The 23,539-nt window shown below is 38.7% G+C and overlaps 2 protein-coding genes across 3 annotated transcripts; one reads left to right on the top strand and one right to left on the bottom strand.

Moving 5' to 3' along the window:
* The first annotated feature begins 8,927 nt into the window (after positions 1–8,927).
* Positions 8,928–17,112, top strand: LOC137737932 (autophagy-related protein 11-like). 2 transcript variants are annotated; one of them, XM_068477520.1, is made up of 6 exons: positions 8,928–9,246; positions 9,441–10,543; positions 12,183–13,887; positions 15,657–15,877; positions 16,199–16,412; positions 16,616–17,112. In XM_068477520.1, the coding sequence occupies exons 2-6, from the start codon at positions 9,600–9,602 to the stop codon at positions 17,006–17,008; spliced, it is 3,477 nt and encodes a 1,158-aa protein (XP_068333621.1). In that variant the 5' UTR covers positions 8,928–9,246; positions 9,441–9,599; the 3' UTR covers positions 17,009–17,112. The 2 variants fall into 2 exon arrangements, with proteins under 2 accessions (XP_068333621.1, XP_068333620.1); XM_068477519.1 differs by having other exon boundaries at positions 9,431–10,543.
* Positions 17,113–17,993: 881 nt separating this feature from the next.
* LOC137738170 (protein IQ-DOMAIN 13-like) lies at positions 17,994–23,145 on the bottom strand. Its single transcript, XM_068477796.1, has 6 exons — positions 22,835–23,145; positions 22,161–22,258; positions 21,226–21,654; positions 20,313–20,552; positions 19,804–19,935; positions 17,994–18,910 (listed from the first exon to the last, which is right to left on the bottom strand). The coding sequence occupies exons 2-6, from the start codon at positions 22,233–22,235 to the stop codon at positions 18,158–18,160; spliced, it is 1,629 nt and encodes a 542-aa protein (XP_068333897.1). The 5' UTR covers positions 22,236–22,258; positions 22,835–23,145; the 3' UTR covers positions 17,994–18,157.
* Between the last annotated feature and the right edge of the window lie 394 nt (positions 23,146–23,539).

Raw genomic sequence — 23,539 nt, 5'->3', positions numbered from 1 at the left:
ACGTAGATCTGAACGGGTTAGTAAGCCACCTAGGAGGTATGGCTTAGACAATGACTTTGCGGAATTGCACCTTCTAGGTGACAATGACACAAAGGAGGACCCTAGAGACTACAATGAAGCAATGTCCGACATTGATTCAAAGAGATGGCATGAGGCCATGAAATCCGAGATGGATTCCATGTATCAAAATCAGGTCTGGACTCTTGTAGACCCTCCAGAAGGTATAGTACCTGTTGGAAATAAATGGGTATTCAAGAGGAAGATAGGCATTGATGGGAACGTGGAGACTTATAAGGCTAGACTAGTAGCCAAGGGTTACAGGCAACGAGAAGGGATTGACTATGAAGAAACTTTCTCTCCTGTAGCCATGATTAAGTCCATTCAGATTTTGCTTGCTATAGCTGCGTACCATGATTATGAAATCTGGCAAATGGACGTGAAGACAGCCTTTCTGAATGGCTACCTAGAGGAAGAGCTTTATATGGCTCAACCCGAAGGTTTCGTGTCCAAGTCTGAAAAGACTAAGGTATGCAAACTTCAGAGGTCCATTTATGGACTTAAGCAAGCCTCCAGGAGCTGGAACATTCGTTTTGATACTGAAATCAAATCGTTTGGTTTTACTCAAAACGAAGACGACAATTGTGTTTATCAAAAGGTCGTTGGGGAAGCAGTTATATTCCTAGTGTTATATGTAGATGACATATTACTATTCGGGAATGACACTGCAGTACTTTCTTCTGTAAAAGTGTGGTTGTCCAAAACCTTCCACATGAAAGATTTAGGAGATGCATCTTATGTACTTGGGATAAAGCTCTATCGTGATAGATCCAGAAAATTAATTGGATTATCCCAATCTATGTACATTGATAAGGTGCTAAGTAGGTTCCAGATGGAAAAATCTAAGAAAGGTATTCTTCCTGTAGGACATGGAATTCATCTTTCTAAGTCCATGGGACCTAAGACTCCTGAAGAGATACGACATATGAATATGATTCCTTATGCTTCCGCCATAGGAAGTCTTATGTATGCCATGATATGCACAAGGCCTAATATCGCATATGCTGTGAGCATTACTAGTCGATATCAATCTAACCCAGGATCAGAACACTGGGCAGCTGTCAAGACGGTCCTTAAGTACTTAAGAAGAACTAAGGACATGCTCCTCGTTTATGGAGGAGCGACAGAGTTGCGAGTGGAAGGCTATACAGACGCAGATTTCCAATCTGACGTCGATGATAGAAGTTCCAACTCCGGATATGTATTCACTCTGAATGGTGGGGCTGTCAGCTGGAAAAGCAAGAAACAAAGTGTAATTGCCGATTCCACGACAAAGGCTGAATATGTCGCTGTAGCTGAAGCCGGCAAAAAAGCATTCTGGATGAAAAAGTTCATTACTGAACTTGGAGTGGTTCCAACCATTACATCACCAGTAACTTTGTACTGTGATAATAGTGGGGCGATAGCTCAAGCTAAGGAACCCAGGGCACATCAAAAGAACAAGCACTTTGACAGGCGCTTTAATATCATTAGAAGATATGCTGCCGAGGGGAAAATCAACATCCTCAAAGTTGCTTCAGCCGATAACGTAGCAGATCCACTGACAAAGCCAATGTCTCAAATCCAGCTTGACCGTCATATAGAAAAGATGGGTATTAGATACATGGGAAGATGGCTTTGAGTGCAAGTGGAAGATTGTTGGAAGTATGCCCACAAAGCCACTCATTTGATGTAATAGCTTTTTGGAATACTTATTGTGTTAAACTTTTATATGTTTAATAGAGGGCAAAGCTTATTGTTAATCACTATTTATAGTATCTTGTGTTTAAGCAATAAGGGAATCCAAGGAATGTATTTGATCTAAGAGACAAGTGATTTAAGTTAGTTAAATTAACGAGACCTTTCTCTTATGTTCATTCCTAAAACGTTCCTAGCCATAGGACTGCCAATTGGGCATTGACAATCCGCTAAGGTTAGTATGTGTTATGTCGACTCAAGCGTGAGTATGAACTAGTCTCAAGTCATTTGGTGTTGGACACTAAGGCAAACACATAGGTGCTCGAAAGAGTAATCGAGTACACTGAACAACGATCAAACGAGAGTTCGAACATACATGTCATGTGAGAACTCAGTAGTTGCAATATGCAAAGTAGTCCTTTGACCTGAGGCATCATTGATGTCTAATGGTTAGGTCCTTGATCTTTGATTATGTCAACGGCATTCCATTGGAATTGTTGGGGTCAAGCTATCTAGTCATGTAGGCATATGAATGCACAACAAGGGATCTCTAACCTTCCATGGTGGAAGGAGAATACTCTAAGATATGATTCGAGAGTCTTTGGCCAAAGCATATGAATATGACTAAGGAAGCTTGTTCCAAATCTTATTCAATTGAATCATATAGAGAAGTATCACATTGGATAGTAGACATGAAACAAACTATCACTTAAACAATGTGATTAAGAGTATTGTATTAGAGAAGGACCGTATTGCATTGTAGTTGTAACTGGATAGGTTCTCCAACCACTTCTACTTAGCTTGGGTAACCATGACATGCTGCTAGGCGTCACCCATGGTTTGTGGAAGCCCTAAAGATTAGCAAACACTAATTTTAAGGGAGAATTGAAATGTGGTTTCAATTCACAATCGATCGTTAAGAGTAACATCGCCCACTACCTCGCTAATTTGAACCTAATGGATCGTACACCGAGTAAGGATATAAGTGAAGAAATTATATGAAATGGATAAGCAATTAAATGGTTTAATTGAAGAATGGTCAAGATTAATTAAATAGTTAATTAATTATACGAAACGTTCGTATTGGGCGTTTAAGTTAGTTTTGGGCTTCGGGGCACAAAAAAACGTTTTGGTCCACAAGGCCCATTATGTTTAAGTTGTATAACAACTAAAACAAAATGGGCAATTAAGCCCAATAACAAATGGAGGCCAGCCATATCAAGGGTAGTGGGAACTTTTGCTTAATTGCAAGTTTGCCACTAACCTAAGAGATGAAGTATAAAGTCATCTTTATAGCTTTGTTTCTCATTAGGGTTTTCTAATAGAATTTGGGTGAAACATTTTCTCTCATTTTCTACATAGAGGCCGGCCACTTAGGGGAGGAACATCTAGCAATCTTTTCTTCCCTAAGTCATCCATTTCATCTTCACACTACATCTTTGGTGTGGAGACTTAGAGACACCAAACCTTTGGTGTTTTGGAGAACAAATCCTCAAATCCTCAAAGAAGAAAATGAGCACTAAAAGGGAGGAAATCACAAGGAAGATCCAAGGAGCAAGGAGGTGACTTGAAGGCCCTCCACTTGGGTGAATCCCTTGTGCAATCAAGGATGAGCTTCAAGGGTAAAGAATCTCTAAATTCTTATTCTCTTTAATATTGTTAAAGAGTCTTATGGTTCACCATATACTAGGCTTTGAAAGTCATGGGTTTTATGAATTGTTTTTGAATGCATGCCTACTTTAAAGTGTTATTAGTTTGCATATGTATTCAAATGTTCTTACATGTTCTTAGCTAGGACAAAATTTTTCCTTCATCCCTTGGCCACGTCAATCTTGGTGTAAGCTATTTTAATGAAAGGTCGTCTAAGTAAGATTGGCGATGGTGGAGAATGGGCTGAATCCTCCATGTCAAGCACATAGAAATCTGTAGGAAAAATCAAGTGGTCTACCTGCATCAAAACATCTTCCAAAACTCCTCTCGGGTATGCATTAGATCGATCGGCTAATTGAATAATAACACCATCATTTTTAAGCTCTCCTAGATTCATAGATGCATAAACAGAATATGGCATGACATTAATTGATGCACCTAAATCTAGCATAGCATGTTCAAACCTTGTATTACCAATTACACAAGGGATAGTGAAATTACCTGGATCTTTGCATTTAGATGGCAGCTTTCTTTGCAACATTGCAGAGACATTCTCACTTACATGTACCACCTCTTTCTCCCGAATCCGTTTCCTTGTTGTACAAATCTTCTTCAAAAACTTAGCGTACTTCGGGATTTGCTTTATAGCATCAAGGAGAGGGATATTGACGTGCACCTTCCTAAACGTCTCCAGAATGTCTTTTTCATCCTCCTCTTTCTTAGATTGCATAAACCTGCTAGGAAAGGGCACATTTAGTGGAATAGAACTAGAAAAATTCGAATTTGGACTTACCTTGGTGGTTTGGGACGGCTTTGGGGCTTTAAGGGGCTGCGGCAAGGGTAGAACAACCCTTGCCGTGGCTTTATCCACATCTTCTTCTTCGAGCAACAACTTTTCATCCTCTTTTTTACTTGCTTTGGATGGTTTGAGGTTGGTTCCAACTTCCTTGCCACTTCTCAAGGTGATAGCCTTAGCGGTTTCAAAACCTCCATTTGGATTCACAATGGTTAAACTAGGAAGTTTGCCTTGTTCTCGAAACTGCCCAAGGAACTCTGAAATCTGCCCCATTTGCTTCTCCAATTCATCCACCTTTTTGGCTTGATTTAGCATTCCCTGTGCCACAATGGTTAATAATTGAACAATTTGATCATTATTCATGGACAAACTTATTTTTGGTTGGGTAGATTGTGGTTGGTTTTGAATTGGTGCGTGTGGCCTTGGAAACATCCCAGGGGGTGGTGGACGAAATCCTCCTTATTGTTGAGTTTGTTGAGGCTTCCTCCACTGCATATTTGGATGATTTCTTCACCCTGGATTGTAAGTGTTGGCATATGGATCATCCCTAGGTTGATTTAGCCTTGATAACCCACGACATTGGCAGATTCCCATCCTCCATTCTCAATCAATTGAGGGCATTGCTCAGAGGGGTGTCCTTGCATGGTGCACACGCCACAAACACTATGTTTTTGCACTTTGTTTCCTTCAATAACCTGAGACACAAGGAGAGTAAGATTAGTCAATTGTGATTGAATTTCGGACATGGAACTTACCTCATTCACTTGGTGTTGCCATGGGGAGTTATTTTGTCCTAACCCTTCATATTTTTGTGCATTCAAGGCTCGATTTGCAATTAGAATCTTTACAGCAATCGAGGTTCTGCCCACCAAAGCTCCACCCGCCGAGGCATCTAGCATTTGTCTTTCAATTGGAAGTAGTCTTTCGTAAAAGTATTGAATTAGAAACTCTTCCTTCATTTGGTGTTGTGGGCAGGATGCAACAAGGGCTTTGAAACGCTCATAATATGCTTGGAAGGATTCTCCTTGGTTTTGTTGAATTCCGCTAATCTTCTTCCTCAAAAGAATTATTCTTGAAGTTGGGAAGAATTTCTCCAAGAACGCTCGCTTCATGCTTTCCCAAGAAGTAACGGTTCCAGGTGCCAATTCATAGAGCCAATCCTTAGCCTTTTCCAAGAGAAAGAATGGAAAGGCTTTCATCTTCAAAATGTTCCCATCGACATTGATAGGTGTCATGCTTGAACATACCACTTCAATTCGAACTCATCGGTCTTGCCTTGAGCTGCCATAGGATATTCAATGCATAAAGGCACGACATTGTATAATCCCGAGGCTGAAAGTTCCTTGATTGTTCGATTATTCGCAGCCATGGCTTGTTCTTCTTCTTCCACTTCTTCTTCTTCTTCAGATTCGGCCTCAGAACTTGGTGGACTAGGTTCTGGATGCCTCCTCTTTCTTCTCAAAGTTCGTTCAAAATCGTCGTCAAACTCCAAGATGTTTGCACGAATAGGTTGAGAACTACGAGTCATAAACTAGTACCTGAAACAAAGAATCAAAACAAATCAGCAGCCACTGTTAAAGGGCACGACAAACACAAATAGAAAGACACAAATAAACACACGACACACTTGACCTTAAGACACACTTTGACATGACACAAACAAAAGTGATTAGCAAGTTTGCTAATCACCGGCAACGGCGCCAAAATTTGATGTGAAAATTAACTTGACACACAAATTAAACCCTATTGTTGACAATTGTAGTATATATGTAAGTAGGGATCGTTCTAGACTGGGGATTAACTAGGGATGCTAATCAACACAAATAAGACTTAAAAACACTAAACTAGACTCTGTAGACTCAAAACTAACTTAAAACACTCAAAACAGCAACAAACAATCAAAAAGACTCAATTTTAGATCTAACAAGTAATTTTGACGAAAATAAAACTTAACTTGACTCAAAAGACTAAAAGAAAACAGATTTTGACTCAAATAACAAGACTAGATGAAAGGAGGATTGTTTTTGACGAATTTAAAACTTAAAATAGAAACTTTGCATAAAACACTTTATAAAAACGAATTTGGTGAATTAAAAAGGGTGAAAGCTAGCTAGAGGGTCCTTCTCCACACATGACATGCATATAAACCAATTTCCAGTTATTATTCCTTTAGACTATGAATGACAATGCCCCAAATTAACCGTGAAAAGCACAAATTAACTTTCAGATTTTCCTTAACTCATTGAATTGGACGGGATACGCATCACAACCAAATTATCCTTATCAAGTTCTCTAACTATGAAAAGTATAATAGAAAAACATATCAAAGGTCATTAAGTTCTTTGAAAACCGTAAGCATTGACAAGGCATTCCTAACTATGAAAAGCATGATACTCATACCAAGGAATTACTTAACACAATCATGACTAGTGACTTCCACTACTTGTGAATATAAGTTCATAACAATTAGGTGAAATTTCCTTATACTCTAGCATCAAATTCATGCATGCAAATTAAGTGTCGACCCTCAACCAACATACATAAACAAGTTTTGATAACTCAGATAAGTAAATCACACTCAAGACTCAAGAGACAATAACTAGATGTAATCAATTCATATAAAACATATAATCATGGCTTCGAATTCACCTCCAACTATAAAGAAATTAGTTCCACATGTTCATCATAATTGAAAACCAAATTAACATAAACATTGAACTAAAACTAAGGATAGAAAGAACCAAGAAACGCTCCACACTCCAATGGCAAGCTTGCGGCACTCCCTTTGGATCGTGGCAGATTGCACAAGTCCTCTTCTCCTTCCTTCCTTACTGCGGCACTAGGGTGAATTAGGGTGTTTGATGGCTGAATGTATGAATGAATGAATGAGTGAATGGATGGTGGTCTTTTCTACGGCATAAGCATGTATATATATATATGATGCACGACTGAAACCCTAGGGAAATCAGATTAGGGTGTGGTAGAAATCAGGTGGGAAAAGGACTAGGGTGCATCAAAATTTGAAGGAAAAGGATTGCACAATCCTAGGGGAAAAGGATTGCAGGTTCTAGAGCTTCTAGAAGAGGAAGAGGCGCCACCTTTCTAGGGATTCTAGAAACAATGCGTTTTGTGGCAGAAATTGGACTTCTAGAAGGGATAAAGAGTGCAACTTGCATTTAGGATCAGATAAGGTCTTCTAGAACCATATATTTAAGTGTTCTAATGTGGAATTAAGTCCTCTTTGTAGTTGGAATTAAGGTAGCAAAAGATTAGGATAGGATAAGATAGGATAAGGTTTGGATAAGATAAGGTTGTTTGGATAATGTTCCATGTTTCTTGCTCTTTCCTTATCTTCTTTATTTTGAACTTGTTTCTCTAGATTTGTAGCATGTTTCTAGCCTCTTTTAACTTGAAATTCATCCATCCACCTTGCTCCATATGCAAGCTATCCATTCCATGCCCAAAACTGCTCCAAATGGCTCCAAAATGCACTTTCTTGCCTACTTTGCCATTAGGACCTACAAACACACGAAAATAGCTTAAAACACTATAATAAATGGAAACTAACTATGTAAATGCAAGAAAACAAGCTAACTAAGTCGCATAAATATGCTCCTATCAATTAGAAACCTAGACAGTTAATTGTCGACTAATTAGTTTCTATAAATAAGTCAAGTTTAGGCTGATCCCCCACTACTGAATTAGAGCTCTATACATTGTACATGTATAGACAGTTGCATTGTACATGAATGTTGATTAACGGGGTGGACAGTTTGCAACAAATGTGTTTGAGAAAATTGATGGTAAGGGGTTTATTTGAGTTTATCATTTTAGTTAAGTGGAATATTTCTGTAAAATTTGGACTTTGTTATGTTTATTTTAGGTGTGAAAGACTTGAAGTGTAATGTTTATTTTAAATTTGGACTTTTTGAAGACTTAAACTTTGAATTTTTTTTTTAAGTTTGGAATTTGGAAGATTTGATTGATGATTCTAGTTGAACTTTAAATATTTATTTTCATTGTGTAGGGATGCTTATGTTATGATTGTGTTGGAGACGTTAAAATTTTTAATTTCAATTTTTATTCATTAAAAAAAAAAAAAAACTGAACCAGAAATAAACCCAAAAAAATTGAACTGAATCGAACTGAAATTTTGGTTCGGTTTCGGTTTTGGCAAAAAACCGAACCATTTTGAACCGAACCCAGCCCTAGACTTCGCTAAGATTGACCATGCTTGTTCAACAACATATGGAAACCTAGTCCAGTAAGGAATCAACATGTTTCCTTTCCTATAACCTTGAAGTCTTTACAATTTAAGGATTGGCGTGCGCTGCAATTAATCACAGTTCTAAGATGATGCAACATCTTCTTTCTAGATATCTTCTGGGATTCTCCCAATTTAATAAGGATTGTACTTTCTAAAATGGTACTCTCCTCGACTGCTATGAGTCTTAATAATGGGAAAGGGATCGGATCCCTTTCCACTAAATCCACCTAGTTTAAGATTCGTGCCGTTGAAATTTGATCCAACGACTACAAATAAGAATTCTTTTAAAATTTATAATAAATGTAGCCATTGAATCAAAATCCAGTGATCCAAGTGACGAAGTAGATTAAACCATTGAAAAGGCTTTGACCGGCACACCTGGTCTTTTGGCTTTTGTCACGAAGTTGTTGAATTTGTGTATCATTTGGTTTCAACACGAACGTTTTTTTCATAAAAAAAAAAAAAAAAGAAAAAAAAAAAAGAAGGTTGCTGAAGAAGGAAGAGCGGAGACGGCGGAGTGGCGGGTGTGGGTGTGTGGGCATGGTATATATAATATGTGTGAAAGGTGAAAGGTGAAAGGGAGAGGGGTTTCGTAAAAACCTTGTGCTTGTGGTGAGGTCTTTTCTTCACGTAACCAATCCCTTTCGATTACCTCTCTTCCTCTTCCTCCTCAGTTTTGAAAGTCGTCGTCGTCGATTATATTTGTTGAAATTTGTTTGAGGGTTGATGATCGTGAAGGATTCGAGACTATCTCTACAAATTTTTGACGTGGATTTGGCTGCTTTTCAAGAATTTGGTGGTACGTCTTGCTTATTCTCCTTCCTCCATGCTCTTCTTTTTGTTTTGTTAATTTTTTTCGATAAAATCTTTTGTGGGTTATTCAGAATTGGGTTAAATTTATTGGTTTGTGATAATTTGGGTTTTTTTTTTTTTTTTTTGTTTTTTGGTCGAGGATGGAGAAATATATATCGGGAATTTTCCAGTTGCTTGCAGGTCATTCTACAAAAGTGGCTTGCTCAATTCAATTGCTTGGAGTTCAGCGGGATCGAATTTAACCTTTTGGGTTTGGAACTTCCCTTGTACTTGTATGTATGGTACTGGATAGTTGATTCTGTTGAATTTGTGGTCGAGCATCCTTTGTTTTGAGATAAGATGAGTTCAAGTATGGCTGAAGGTTTGGTTCATCAGGACAAGCTTTTGGTTCATATTGCTGAGAATGGGCATTCATTTGAGCTTGATTGTGAAGAAACCACACTGGTAGAGGTAGTTATGCGGTATATTGAATCTATGGCTGGGATTAATCTCAATGACCAGCTTGTTTTGTGTTTGGATATGAAACTTATGCCACAGAGGCCGCTTTCGGCATATAACCTTCCAGCTGATGGTCAGGAAGTGTTTATATTCAATAAAGCAAGGCTGCAAATTAATTCTTCGCTCCCTCCACCAGAGCAAGTTGATATTCTTGACACTGCTGACCCCCAGTCACCGTCAGCTTCACATGGCCCTCACCCTTTGGATGATGCTTTGGACCTTGCTATGAAGGCCTTGCCTTCTTATGAAAGGCAATTTAGGTACCACTACCACAAGGGTCATGCAATTTACAGTCGTACCCAAGTAAAATATGAGAAATGTGAGAGGCTTTTGATGGAGTATAAGGTTCAAGAGAGGGCAGTGGAGGTTGCTAGGGGTAATTTGGATCAATATTATAAAATGATAAACCAAACCTATACAGAATTCATGAAGCGTTATTCACAACAGCATCAAAGTCATTCTGATCTTTTGATCAATCTCTGGAGGGATGTAGAAAAACTGAGATCCGTCAAGCTTCACCCTGCATTAGAGACTGCCACTTGGAAGTGCCTATCGGATTTTGTGAAGGAAGAGACCTTGAGGAAAGCGGGAGAAATTTGTAGCAGTTCCCACAGGCAGTTTGAGAATAAGGTTTCACAGTTTAAGCAGATGTTTAGTGAGGTAAAGCGGAAAGTCGAAGAATTGTTTTCTAACAGGGCTTCACTGCCTATTAGGCATTTGGAACTCACAATTAAGGATCATCAAAGATATATTCATGAGCAAAAGAGTATAATGCAATCTTTGAGGTTGGTTTTCAGTCATAATTATGTATCAGATATATCCTTTTTGTCTATTTGTCTTTTCAACTTCCTCTGTCAAGTTATTTTTAATCATTTGGAGATTATTTATGAATGGGCTCATTTGATCATTTTAACACTTTGTTGTTGCTGAAAACCACATCTGTTTTTAGAATTTATAATTTGTTAGCAGTTACGTTGCATGAGTCGTATTATTGTAACATATCTCATGTTAAGAACATATGGTGGACATGATTCCAGATTTAATTTAGAGTTTTGTATGTGTGCTTTCATGTGTACGTTGGATCATCATTTGTTTATTATTGTTTCATATACTGGCGTTGTTTTAGTTTAATCTCCTAGTCTGCTACCCTTAAGCTCTTCAGTGTTCCTCAACTGAATTGTACAGAGATACAAATATTTGTGTTTTTTCTTAAAACAAACAACTACCACTAGATAAGTGCTTAACCTAATGAAGTAGAAGTAGATGAGTTAGTGATGCAGGACAACCTCAATTAAGGGAGGATGTCTGTCTAATTTGAGTGTTGTTGAGTTTATGAATTGTAGGAAGAAGGCATAGCGGAAATCTTAAAGAAAGATGAAGGAAAATTATGAGAAAAAGGATAGAAACTACAAGCACCGCACCAGTAGGATTTATAGGAATCACTCCTAGAGGCCTGAGGCATCACACCTAGGGTTAGGTTGCATCACACAAACCTTGAGAGAAGCAAAGATCCAGCAAGTTTGATTCAATCGTCCAAAACTGTCTCCAAAGAGTTACAAGGATGTAATTTATAATGACCTTAACCGAATAAAATAGGAAAGAAACTAATCCTTAAAGAAGAAAAAAAGTAAACCTAATACTTGTAGAACAAGGAAATTAAAAGACTAATGGGCCTGCTGGTACAGCAGCCTTTATTTTAAAACCCTAGAAAGTAAAAGACTAAAACATTGTAGTCAGTAAACGCCCAATTCTGTTCTCCATCAGTTAGGTACCAAAAGCCATAAGGTGGTTGAGTTTGCATCTGAAGTTACTTCATATTTTCACTAAATCAATTTTCCTCCTATGATGCTATGCTTTAGCTTCAAAGCTCAAAACCTTCTAATGACTAATGACTAGTTTATCTTGTGAAATGACAAGAAAGGCTTGAGTAATAGACTCTTTTTCAATGGAGAGGCCTTTCTGCTCAGTTTGGTCTTGGGGAGGTTGGGGAAAGCATTATGTCAATGGAAATTTTGTAGGGGATAAATTTGTAGATAACGTTTATATTTTAATGTGTGGGAGTATAGGACAAGTGGGAGGGAATAGCAGAACTCAATTTCTATTGTTTGTGGCTGTCCTTCTGTTTCAAGTATGGTGACATTTAGTAAGTGGCCATTCTCTTTATTTATATATGCATGAACTTGTATTCTTTTGAATGATTTTAGCAATCTGATGTACTCATACTCCTGTTATGGTGGAGGCATGTCATAATAGATATGAAGCTGACTGGGTCATAAACCTCCAGGACTGCTAAAGCTTTCTGAATATTATGGTCTTTGGAACCACGATTCTCAGATTCCACTACTGCACTTTTGATACACAATTTTCTGCTGCGAAATACTAAATTAGTTAATATCAGCGATTCACCAATTTTAATTCATGCAGCAAAGATGTAAATACTGTCAAGAAACTCGTGGATGATTGCTTGTCTTGCCAATTGTCATCCTCACTTCGTCCACATGATGCAGTTTCAGCCTTGGGCCCTATGTATGATGTCCATGATAAAAATCACCTGCCTAGGATGCAGGCTTGTGATCATCCAATTTCTAAGCTCCTCGACTTCTGCAAGGATAAAAAGAATGAAATGAACGTATTTCTCCATAATTATATGCAAAAGATAGCATATATTTCTTACGTCATTAAAGATGCAAAATTACAGTTTCCTGTTTTTAGAGAGGCAATGGTGCGTCAAGAGGATCTATTTTGGGACTTAAAATTGGTTCGCGGGATTGGCCCTGCTTATAGAGCCTGCTTAGCAGAAATAGTCAGACGAAAGGCTTCCTTGAAGCTTTACATGGGGATGGCTGGACAGTTGGCTGAAAGACTTGTGACAAAAAGGGAGACTGAGGTCAGGAGACGGGAGGAGTTTTTGAAAGCTCACAGTTTATACATACCCAGGGATGTATTAGCATCCATGGGATTATATGATACCCTCAATCAGTGTGATGTCAACATAGCTCCTTTTGATACTAGCTTGCTTGATATTGAGATTTCAGACATTGACCGTTATGCTCCTGAGTACTTGACTCCACTGTCTTCCAAGAGTGCGTTTAGAGGTTCATATTCTATGTCTAACGAAACTTGTCATTCGGTTGGTGCTGACAAGAGTACATTGGATAACATTGAGAATTGTGACTCTGAGGAGCTACTTGAAGGCGGTGAGTTGGTAGAGATTGCTGGAACTGGTAAGTTGGAAGTTGAGAATGCAAAATTGAAAGCAGAACTGGCTTCTGCAATAGCTGTGATCTGTTCATTCTGGCCTGAAGTAGACTTTGAATCATTGGATGATAGTAAAGTGGATAATTTATTGAAAGGTGCCGCAGAGAAGACAGCTGAAGCCTTGCACCTGAAAGATGAATATGAAAAGCATCTCCAATCTATGCTTAGGGTGAAGCAGATGCGGTGTCTTTCATATGAGAAATGCATTCAAGAACTTGAACAGAGACTGTCTGATCAGTATTTGCAAAGCCAGAAGATTTCAAATGATAAGGATGCCTCTGAATTTGGAAATTTGTCTGACAAGGTTGATGACTGCAAGCAAGAAATCATAGGTGGTAGGGAAGTCCATATGCCTTGCTCATCTAATACTGAGCCCATGGATGAGGTTTCCTGCATCTCTAGTGTTTTTGATGCAAAATTGGGTCTGTTCAATGTGCAACCTGGAAAAATGAGAGATGGGGTAGATGAGAATATGATGGATTCTTCGGCAGTACGAAATCAGCTAATGGATTCATCCATGCAAAATCATCCACTGGATTCATCCATGCAAGAGCTAAAGCGTAAAGAACTGCTGGCCAGTGGTAAAGATGGGAAAGAAAAGATGGTGGGGCAGCTGGGCATGTCACTGACAAACAGTTCAACTGCTGAAAGCATGCCTGAACCTCTTAATGTTATACCGTGTGAAACAGCAATTGACCCAGGCTTGAACACCAAAGTCAGTGCAGAGCTGTTGTTGGAATTGCAAACCGCACTTTCAGAGAAGTCAAACCAGTTGAGTGAAACAGAAATTAAGCTTAAAGCTGCTATGGAGGATGTTTCTATGCTTAAGAGGGAATTGGACACAAATCGGAAACTCCTTGATGAATCTCAGGTACTCCTGACTCAACCACTTTTTTTATGTTTTTTTTCCGAGAGACCATTTCTCAGAAATTTTGAGCTCATGCATCTGGCTGTTCTGTTCTGTTCTGTTCTGTTCTTTCTTTTATAAATACATCCTCTCTCTCTCTCTCTCTCTCTCACACGCACATCGAGTGAATTTGTGGGTGGCACATATTCTGTAGTTGGTGTTTCTTAGATGATCTTATGTTGAAGTCACAATAAACTTAATTCACCTGATTGGTATTTTCCTTTTGAATATTTTTCAACCTAATATGGACTGTTGAATAGAAGTTGCTATTTAAAAATACTAAACTATGATCCCTAGCCCGCTTTTGTTTCCTTGAGAACAATTCTTGCAAAGAGTGATCGACTTTTATTTCCCTAGGGTTCTGCCCTTTTTAATCTATATACACTTTAAAAAAAGCTGGATTATGCTGTCGTGGTAGATACTATGTTGCCCAGATATTCGAAATTTAGGGAAGGGTGCGTATCTGATACCTACACCCCTACGATACTGTCCAACACATTGGATACTCAAATTGAAGTGTCATTAACTTTTCTGTTTTGTTGACTGTGGGATACATCAACAATACATTCATGAAGTGAGAATTACACAGTATTTTTAGAATATATGTTACTACTGTAATACATTCAAGAAAATTGTAACCAGTTGTAAAACAAAATAGTACTGTAGATATGGAAGTGGTTGAAAACCTCTAGTTGGAAGGGAGAGCACTGGAAAACTCAAACTTCAATAGGAATTGAGGAGAAGAACGGTGTTGTGGTGAAGGCTGGCTAGCGTTAATTTTTCATTCTACGTCTACCATAAAAATCAAATTTTTCTTATTGGTTGGTGAAATGCGAAGCTTAACCTTTGGAGAGAAGTGTTGGAATCTAAAGGTCTTCACCTAAGTTTGTCAAAGACGGAGTACATGGAGTGCAAGTTTAGTGCAAATGGAGGCTCAAATGAGTTAGGGGTGAGGATTGGAGATCAGGAAGTACCAAAGAGCGACCGCTTTCGCTACCGAGGATCTATCTTGCAAAAGAACGGAGAGTTGGATGGAGACCTCAACCATAGAATACAAGTTGGATGGATGAAGTGGAAGAGTGCATCCGGCGTGTTGTGTGACCGTCGTATGCCCCTGAAGCTCAAGGAAAATTTCATAGGACGGCAATAAGGTCGGCAATGCTTTATAGCACGGAATGTTGGGCGGTGAAGCATCTAACACGTGCATAAAATGGGTGTAGTGGAGACGAGAATGCTTCGTTGGATGTGTGGGCACACGAGAAAGGATAAGATTAGGAATGAGGATATTTGAGGTAAAGTAGGAGTAGCTGAAATTGAAGGAAAGATTAGAGAAAATCGGTTATGGTGGTTTGGACATGTGAAACGAAGGCCTACTAACGCTCCGGTTAGAAGATGCGATTACAGGACAGGTTTAGGGCCGAAGGGGTAGAGGAAGACCTAGGAAGACTTTGGAAGAGACTATAAGAAAAGACTTAGAGTATTTGGATCTAAAAGAAGACGTGGCATAGAACCGAGCGCAATGGCGTTCTAGGATTCATACAGCCGACCCCACATAGTGGGAAAAGGCTTTGTTGTTGTGGTTGGTAAAATCATCAATTATGACGACGGTGTCTCAGTCATTGATGGCTACATAAAGCATATGCACACAACTGTGGTTAAAACTTATTTTAGCTTTATTAATTCTTAGCTTTTCCATATTTTGATTGTATATTTTCATGCTTGGCCCATGCCAGATGAATTGTGCTCACCTGGAGAATTGTTTGCACGAGGCAAGAGAGGAAGCTCAAACCCATCTTTGTGCGGCTGATCGCAGGGCCTCGGAGTATAGTGCGCTGCGCACATCTGCTGTGAAAATGCGTGGCCTTTTCGAAAGACTAAGGAGCTGTGTATATGCCCAGGGTGGGGTAGCTAGTTTTAATGAATCTTTGCACACCTTGGCACAATCTCTGGGCAAGTAAGTTTTCCACACCACCTATTACTTTTAACTGTTTTGAACAAATTCTAGTATTTCTCATTAATTCTTGTCTGACACTATATCTCATGCAACCTTGATAGCATTCCTTCTGAAAGTTTGTTTTACAAAAGCAGGTCATTTTGATGTGAAAAAGAAACGAAAGAAGTACAATGAAACAAAAAACCACTAGAAAGTATTGTAATGGATGGAAAGATGTTCATGTTTGCAGGAATTTTTGTGGATACTTCCATTCAATGAATACTTTTAGTTCAGTTATTGACAATGGGAGATGACTCTGATTTGGGCTTTGAATTGTTTCAGTTCTATTAACGACAGTGAAGATGATGGTACTGTTGAATTTCGGAAATGTATTCGGGTTCTGGCAGATAGAGTTGGTTTCTTGTCAAGGCACCGTGAAGAGCTGCTTGACAAGTATCCAAAGGTTGAAGCTGTAAATGAACAACTTAGAAAAGAATTGGAAGAGAAGAAGGAGCTGGTTAAAACTTTGTACACAAAGCATCAACTTGAGAAGCAGGTAATTGATAATAGAGGGATATTTTGTTCAACGGAAAAGAAATATTCGTTACCTGATACCAAAATAAAAGTTAAATGGTTTAATGTAATTTTCTCTGCTCATGGTTTAGTGAGTTGACACCTAGGCATCAAGTGTGACCTGAATTCTGTTCCGGCTGAGTGATGAATTAACAGGTGGTATTTCGACTTTTAATCTTGCTGCAGGCAAACAAAGAGAAGATATCTTTCGGCCGCTTGGAAGTCCACGAGATTGCTGCATTTGTTCTAAACACATCTGGGCAGTACGAGGCAATTAATCGTAATTGCTCCAACTACTACCTGTCTGCTGAATCTGTAGCCTTGTTTACTGATCGTCTCCCAAATCAACCTAACTACATTGTTGGGCAAATTGTGCATATCGAACGGCAGACTGTGAAGCCATTGGCTCCTAGTTCAACCCGGTCTGAGAACGACCTAACATCTGACACGGAAACCGACTGGTTGACCTTGAATTCAGGATTGAACCCGTATGGTCTCCCTGTTGGCTGTGAATACTTCGTAGTGACAGTAGCCATGTTACCTGGTACCACCACCATTCATACCCCACCTCCTTCCTGATCCCTGCACTAGGCAGAATGACGTGATGGAAGAATCCCAAGTGTACATATGAATATTACATTAAAAATTTATAATCCTTTTAGCGGGAGATTGGGACTTTGATATTCTTTCATTCTGTACAGCTGATGATCCAATAGAATTTGATCTTGTCTCCCTATTTCTGTGAATGTCTGAGGTGGAATCTATCATCGTATATGTATGAGCTCATCCCGGGCTGGCTGCTTTGCTCTCGTCTGGTTCTGTTTGCTGTTATTTGCTTTGGTCTTTCTGTTTTCGCTTTACTTTGCTTTAAGTGTATTTTGTTATGCTCTTTTAGTGGTGTTTTTGCTGTTGTCAGTTGCTTGACACCAAGCTTACAAACAAAAGCAATGTATTTAGTGCGATGAATCACATCGAGCAGGAGCAGTTCCATCCATTTCTTATTCAATCAACCAAGTTTCGATCCTTGAAATTTTCCGAACCTTACAAAAAATCATCCCGATCCTTGAAATCTTACCTTATCTATCCAGAACTCAACCGAACTATGATTCAACCACTGATTAATTCCACTCAAGTTGTTGTGGGGTGTGTTGGTATTACCAAGGATAAAATTGGACTCTAAAGTGTCAAAAGCATTTGTGAAGTGAAATCTGACCGAATATGGAGTTTAAATAGAAAAGCTCTTGGACTTAAGTTGAAACGATTTGTGCTTGCGAGTTATTTCAAATTGGTACCAAGTGCCACCCCGACATTCGCCCACATTCCTCCTCCCCCGGACAAGCTGATGAAGGTGAATTTGGCAAAGTTAAATCGTTTACTTCGCGTGCTGAAAGGCAAAGGTTAATTCTTCATATTTGCTTGTGTTGCAAAACCAACTGAGAACTGTTATGCACATCGAAAAAGAGTCATAAGAATCTTCAAAGATATGCAAAAGTAGAATAGAACTGTCTATGAAACTTTTCTAAATTCAAATCATGCTACATCCAATAATCCAAACCATGATTATACAGATTTATAATACACACACATGACACATTATTTCCTTTCTTTTTATCATTTTACATCAGTGTTTTGCAACTCTCAAGTCTATTACCGTACACTCAAAACAAAATCAACACCACAATGAATGGCAAGTACAAGAAAAGTTGAAAAAACATAAACGGAAATGAATCACACAAATCGGTTAAATGGCTTCCTTCCAACTCCTGCAGGCATCGAAACCGTGGAATCTATGCTCGAATTTCCTAGAGATTGCAAAGACTGGTTCTTGTCTAAATTTCTTTGAGAGCTGCAATCCTTGTTATTAGAGAAAGAAGAAGCTTTGTTCCACTTGAAAGACCCAATGCCTTGTGCCAAAGGGAAGGAAAGCCTTCTCTTGGACTCACTACTTGGTGTCCCCACAGATCTCTCCCTAGGATTGCTACTAGCTCGTGCCTTTGCTTTGGCTGACGCCGTTGGAGCCATGTAGTTTGGAACTGAAAATGGGGGGCAGCTTGTGAGGCTGTCATCATCCTTCAGTGGAAAACCAAAAGGGGATTCAGCTTCACCACCAGTTGTTCTTGCGTACTTCGATATCCCAAACCTGTTTCCTTGTGGAGCCCTACTCGTATTAATCAAAGGCGGGGTTCGCGCTGGTTTTATTGTTGTGAGATTAATGGTTGACCTTGACGATTTTGGTGTGTCAAGATTGTTATCAAATGGAAAAGGATGTAGCTTTTGATTGCTTGACTGGGGCAGGGGGCTTGGCTTTCGCTCTGAATCAAGTCTTGGAGGAGTAAACTGAAAAGTTTTCAACGCATTGGTTCCTGCAGGAGGGTCTACTGGAGGGAGCTGACGTTCCAACCAGTTCCACCACCACCGAAATCGCCCAGACCAGATATCAGCTATAGGTGTTTGACCTGATTTTGGAGTAGCTTTCCACAGCTGTTTATGGTACACAAAAATACAAAACATCGTCAAGAAATATGATAACTATCAATTGCATTAAGTACTGCATCAAGGAAAACAATTTAACTCGTTAAGCCACTATGTTCTTTTGTTCTTTTGTTTTTTTGTTCTTTTACAAAATGATATTCTAAGCTACTCTAATCTACAAGAAAGGGAATCGAATTCGAGGTCAATGGAGGCAAGAAGCATCGTCAAGAAATATGATAAGTATCGATTGCATTAAAAACTGCATCAAGGAAAACAATTAACCCCTTAAGCCACTATGTCCTTTTGTTTTTTCGTTGTTCTTTTACAAAACGATATGCTAAGCTGCTCTAATATATGGGAAAGGGAATCAAATTCCAGGTCAATGGAGGCAGGCACACTACTTGGTGCAACTGACCTGACCCATAAAACACCTTCAATCTTAAGATACTATTAGTGGGTTGAACCTTGGCCACTAGAGAAGTGATGATGATATAGTTAATGGTGGGTGCACCTTACCACTGTTACGTAACCCATGCATTGAAAAGAAAACTAGTAATATAATCATGTAAGGAGTCATTCCTCCTTAATAACGATGCAATATAATTTTACCGTGCAAATGTCATACAATTAGAGCCGTTCATCTCTTAAAAATTCATACTCTTAAAAGTTGCATATACAAATGTTAAAGTTCAAACAATGTTTTCCTATATTGTCACAGCATTACTGAATTACTATCTATGCCATTGTTAATAGTGCATCGTAGGAGTTTTATAGGGTATGAAACTATATCATAAAAGAGAAGATTGTTCTTTTTTCCTATCTGAACAGAAAAGAAAATGCACGTGGAATAAGGCTCGAAAGCCAACTGAAGCTCAGTTGGGTTACTAGTGAAGAAAGAATACCTGGTTGGAGTACGCGTAAGCCATTGCTCTTTCTCTTTTCATGATTGCCTCAACCTTTTTCTGCAACCTTGCCTCTACTTCCTCCTTAGTTAGCAAGCTATCATCCCATTCCTCGTTATTGGCTGTCTCAGACTAGAGCACAATCATTGAAATTGTTAGTACTACTTTGTTTTATACATATATTATGCTTAACCAAATTACAGACATTGTAGCGGAGTTTTTATATGTTTACAGTTTACTTATCATTTTCTTAGCAGAAAAAGTATTCTTTTTCACGTTAGATTGTCATAATTGTGTGGGTCTACATGCGCAAGGTCCGCGTTTGCCCCAAGTTTTTTACCATATTAACCTACAAATGAAGAAGTGTTAGTGTGTGGATGTGCGAGTGTAAAGTTAATGATTAACCATATATAAGTTTTAGGGGCCCCTAGCGTAGCTATCAGCTTAAACGTTTGGAACCAACTGAAACAGATAGGAATAGAATAAAAAACCGATGAATGGAGACTTACTTGCTGGCTCAAGTTCCATTTACTGAAGGTGCTTTCCATTTCTCTGTCATTCTTGTATTGAACTTGATGTCTTGCTTGGTTTTCTAACATCTGAATCCTACGTGACTGAATTTGAGACTGAACCCGTACCAAGAGTTGCATGTATTTCATGGCATTCATCGTCTGACGCTTCACGTTCTGGCCTCTTACTACTCCTTGAAGCCTCACTAGACCTTTTAGAGCTCTAAAGCTTCTTCTTGCCTGTATAAAAAGTAGACAAAGTTCATTACAGGGTCGCAGGAAGTTCATAACCTGTAGTTATCAAAACCTAGACTTGATCCAGATGTAATCATATCATGTGCTTGCTCAAGACAACTCCGCATGGTACCAAAACCTTCCCGAGAAGGATGTAGCATGATCTGGGACAGAATGTACCTTTTAAATAAATTTTCAAAGTGTAAAGTAGAAAAAAAGAATAAGGACCAAACAAATTCTTCTCTCTGGTTGCTAGTCAGAACCTTTGCACACCATTTACTTTTGAACTGCTGCTGTGCTTCTAAAAACTAATTATGCACATAAAATTTGCGACTTTATGATATACAGCCAGGACACAAAACACAAGATTCTAGATATCACGTTATATTATACTGATGGCTACATTTTGGGAAAATTGGTTAATCTAGTACCTTTTACCTAAAACGTTCTCCAAACTTGATGTCCGATTATGAGTTATTTATTTTGACAGGGCAGACCTATGCATTGTCTTATGTGGCCTCAGTAAGAACAGAACCACTAGACAGCGTTCAATTAGATGAACTGAATACAGGAATTAGGTTTTCCTATATTGAACTCTACCCTGGTATAGTCCAGTTCTCAGATAACACGTCACAACCCCCCACCCTTGAGTACTAACGGGCGAAAAATATAAGCTTACCGTATAACCTCTATAGGCTGCCTGAATTTTAGTAGCTGAGGCATGGTGGTTCCTTAGAGTTGGTTCAGGTCTGTAGCTAATCTCCTGATGTTGATGAATGATGTTAGGAGATGGATCTCTTGGAGGAGGAGCTCTTGGAGGAGGAAATCTTGGAGGAGGTGCTCTTGGGGAAGGAGCCCGTGGAGAAGGAGCCCTTGGCGAGGCAAGCCTCGGAGAAGAAACTCTAGGAGGCACAAAAGGCGGGGTCCTTGGTTGCTCATCAGGTGTAGGAGGCCTAAAAGTTTCTCTTTGTTGCTCCCTTTCAAAATCCCCAAAAATTTTCTCAATGCTGCTTGGTTCTCTGAACAGCGGAATGAACGAATTGGTCTCTCCATGCTTTAGTTTCCCAAGCCCCTTCTTCTTTTCATTTGTGTTTTTCTTCTCTGAACCCTGAAATATGATTAACAATGAGATTTAGTTTGAGTTAGCGAATATATTGCATGTTTTTTACCTCTGCGCTGAAAAACCAGAAAAAACTGACCATGCATTTGAGAAGTATAAATAAAATGTATACCACTCTAATTGAGTTGAACCTTCTTTTGTTGCAGACAGAATAAACTGAACTCAACATACTAACTCTAGTATGAATTTATGATTGTATTATCGCTAACCAAGCGAAACAATCATATTGTACATACTAAGAAACCAGCAATACAGTTGTCGCTAGTACAAATACTACAAGAACATTCATTACAGCCGGCAGTTGACTCGTGTCTGAGACATCTGGAGAATTGACTTATATACAAGTTAGAAAATTTGTAAAATGTAGCCCGTATAGAGCCACAATTACCAAAAGGTCAACCTTTGGATTGTCTGCTTATTTGAGACATTCAAACAAGTTGTGATATAAATCCAGAAAAATCCACTGGAAAAGGAAATAGGCGATATTCTCTTACATTGGCTGCCTTGTCCTTGGAATGCGGCGCGAAAACCCTCCTTATGGCAGAAAACCAACTCCTTTTCTTTCCCATGTTCCTAGCATTAGCGTTCCTGCCTGAAAGGAATATGAAAGAGCCTTTGAGAAGTTACATTTTGCAATAGTTTATAGATTCATTCAAAACTCCAACTCGGTGCTTCTACGCTGTTCTACTATATATTTGAGTACATAATCTACTATGTAATTAAGTAGAATTGTGAATTAATTGTATAGTTGAACACAAGTACAAACACCCTTGAAGGAGAAATTAAGGACATCATCATCGTTCCTTAATTAATTTACTTAATAATAAATTAAGAAAAAACAGACAAACCAAACAACAAACAATCTTCTCACTCCTACAAACATGAAATCAAGAGGGAGGGAGGGAGGGATCCCAAGAAGAAAGAATTCACAGGAGAATCACATAACAAGTCAGAGCTCAGAACAATTCTCAGACAGTAATACTCTTTTTCTTTTTTAATTTCATCTTCTTATAATTGAATTAAATTCATTAAAATTCAGAACCATTTATATGCATCTCCTCCTCCAAGACATAGAACATATTAAATAAACCCAAAAGGTATTCTAATAAAGATAATTAGACGGAGCGATAGATAGAGTAAGATGATGATTCAAGTAAGGAATCTGTACCTTATATATCCTCCTCCAAGACGACTAACCAAGCTTCCAAAGACAGCACTCGGCCGGATCCCCTTTAAAAAGCAGCTGCTGCTGCTACAACCAAAGGGAGGGAGAGAGAGAGAGAGGAAGCAGCAAGAAGAGAAAGTCTCTCAGCCTCCCTCTCCTTTGTTTCTTTTCCACATCAAAAGGCTTTTCTCTGTTTTTTTTTATAATTTATTTATTTATTTATATATAGTAGTAATAAAATGAATGTTTTGGTGGTTGTTTATGGAATTATCATTCTCTCTCTGTACAACTTTGAAACTGGTTCTTGCTGGTATGAATGAATGAATTTTACTTTTCTTCTTTCCCACCTTTTGCCTTTTGCGGGATGTATCAGCCTTTTCTTTCCTTTTTTTGTGTCTGTGTGTCATTGTGCGTCTGATGGCCATGATGATGAAGAGAGAGAGAGTGGCTAACTTCAGCTAACTTTACTTGAATGGGAAGACTATTAGAGCACATTCTTTTTTTTTTTTTTTTTTTTTTTTTTTTTTTTTGGGTCGAAATAAGATTTCATTAGAGACGGAGGAAACTCCAGGGAAAACAAAGGAAAACAGGCTTTAGGCTTAGAGAGCACAAGTGATCGAGACTTCAAGCGTAGCTTTAGTCGCCGTACTCAAACGAAAACCCAAAGCCCGAGCAGCTTCCTAGTGAGGACAGTGAAGACCGTCGATG

The sequence above is a fragment of the Pyrus communis genome, chromosome 6 (genome assembly GCF_963583255.1).
Source record: "Pyrus communis chromosome 6, drPyrComm1.1, whole genome shotgun sequence".
Classification (NCBI taxonomy): domain Eukaryota; kingdom Viridiplantae; phylum Streptophyta; class Magnoliopsida; order Rosales; family Rosaceae; genus Pyrus; species Pyrus communis.
The sequence above is the reverse complement of the archived record's forward strand: the minus strand, read 5'-3'. Positions and strand labels throughout refer to the sequence as shown.

What these genes read in the sequence shown, in the direction of transcription:
- LOC137737932 (XM_068477520.1), top strand. Translation starts at nt 9,600, where the DNA reads ATGAGTTCAAGTATGGCTGAAGGTTTGGTTCATCAGGACAAGCTTTTG. An exon ending in TTGGCACAATCTCTGGGCAA is followed by an intron (nt 15,878 to 16,198) that starts GTAAGTTTTCCA and finishes GAATTGTTTCAG; the next exon opens with TTCTATTAACGACAGTGAAG. An exon ending in AGCATCAACTTGAGAAGCAG is followed by an intron (nt 16,413 to 16,615) that starts GTAATTGATAAT and finishes ATCTTGCTGCAG; the next exon opens with GCAAACAAAGAGAAGATATC.
- LOC137738170 (XM_068477796.1), bottom strand. Translation starts at nt 22,235, where the DNA reads ATGGGAAAGAAAAGGAGTTGGTTTTCTGCCATAAGGAGGGTTTTCGCG. An exon ending in CAGCCTATAGAGGTTATACG is followed by an intron (nt 20,553 to 21,225) that starts GTAAGCTTATAT and finishes CTTTTTATACAG; the next exon opens with GCAAGAAGAAGCTTTAGAGC. An exon ending in CTTACGCGTACTCCAACCAG is followed by an intron (nt 18,911 to 19,803) that starts GTATTCTTTCTT and finishes TACCATAAACAG; the next exon opens with CTGTGGAAAGCTACTCCAAA.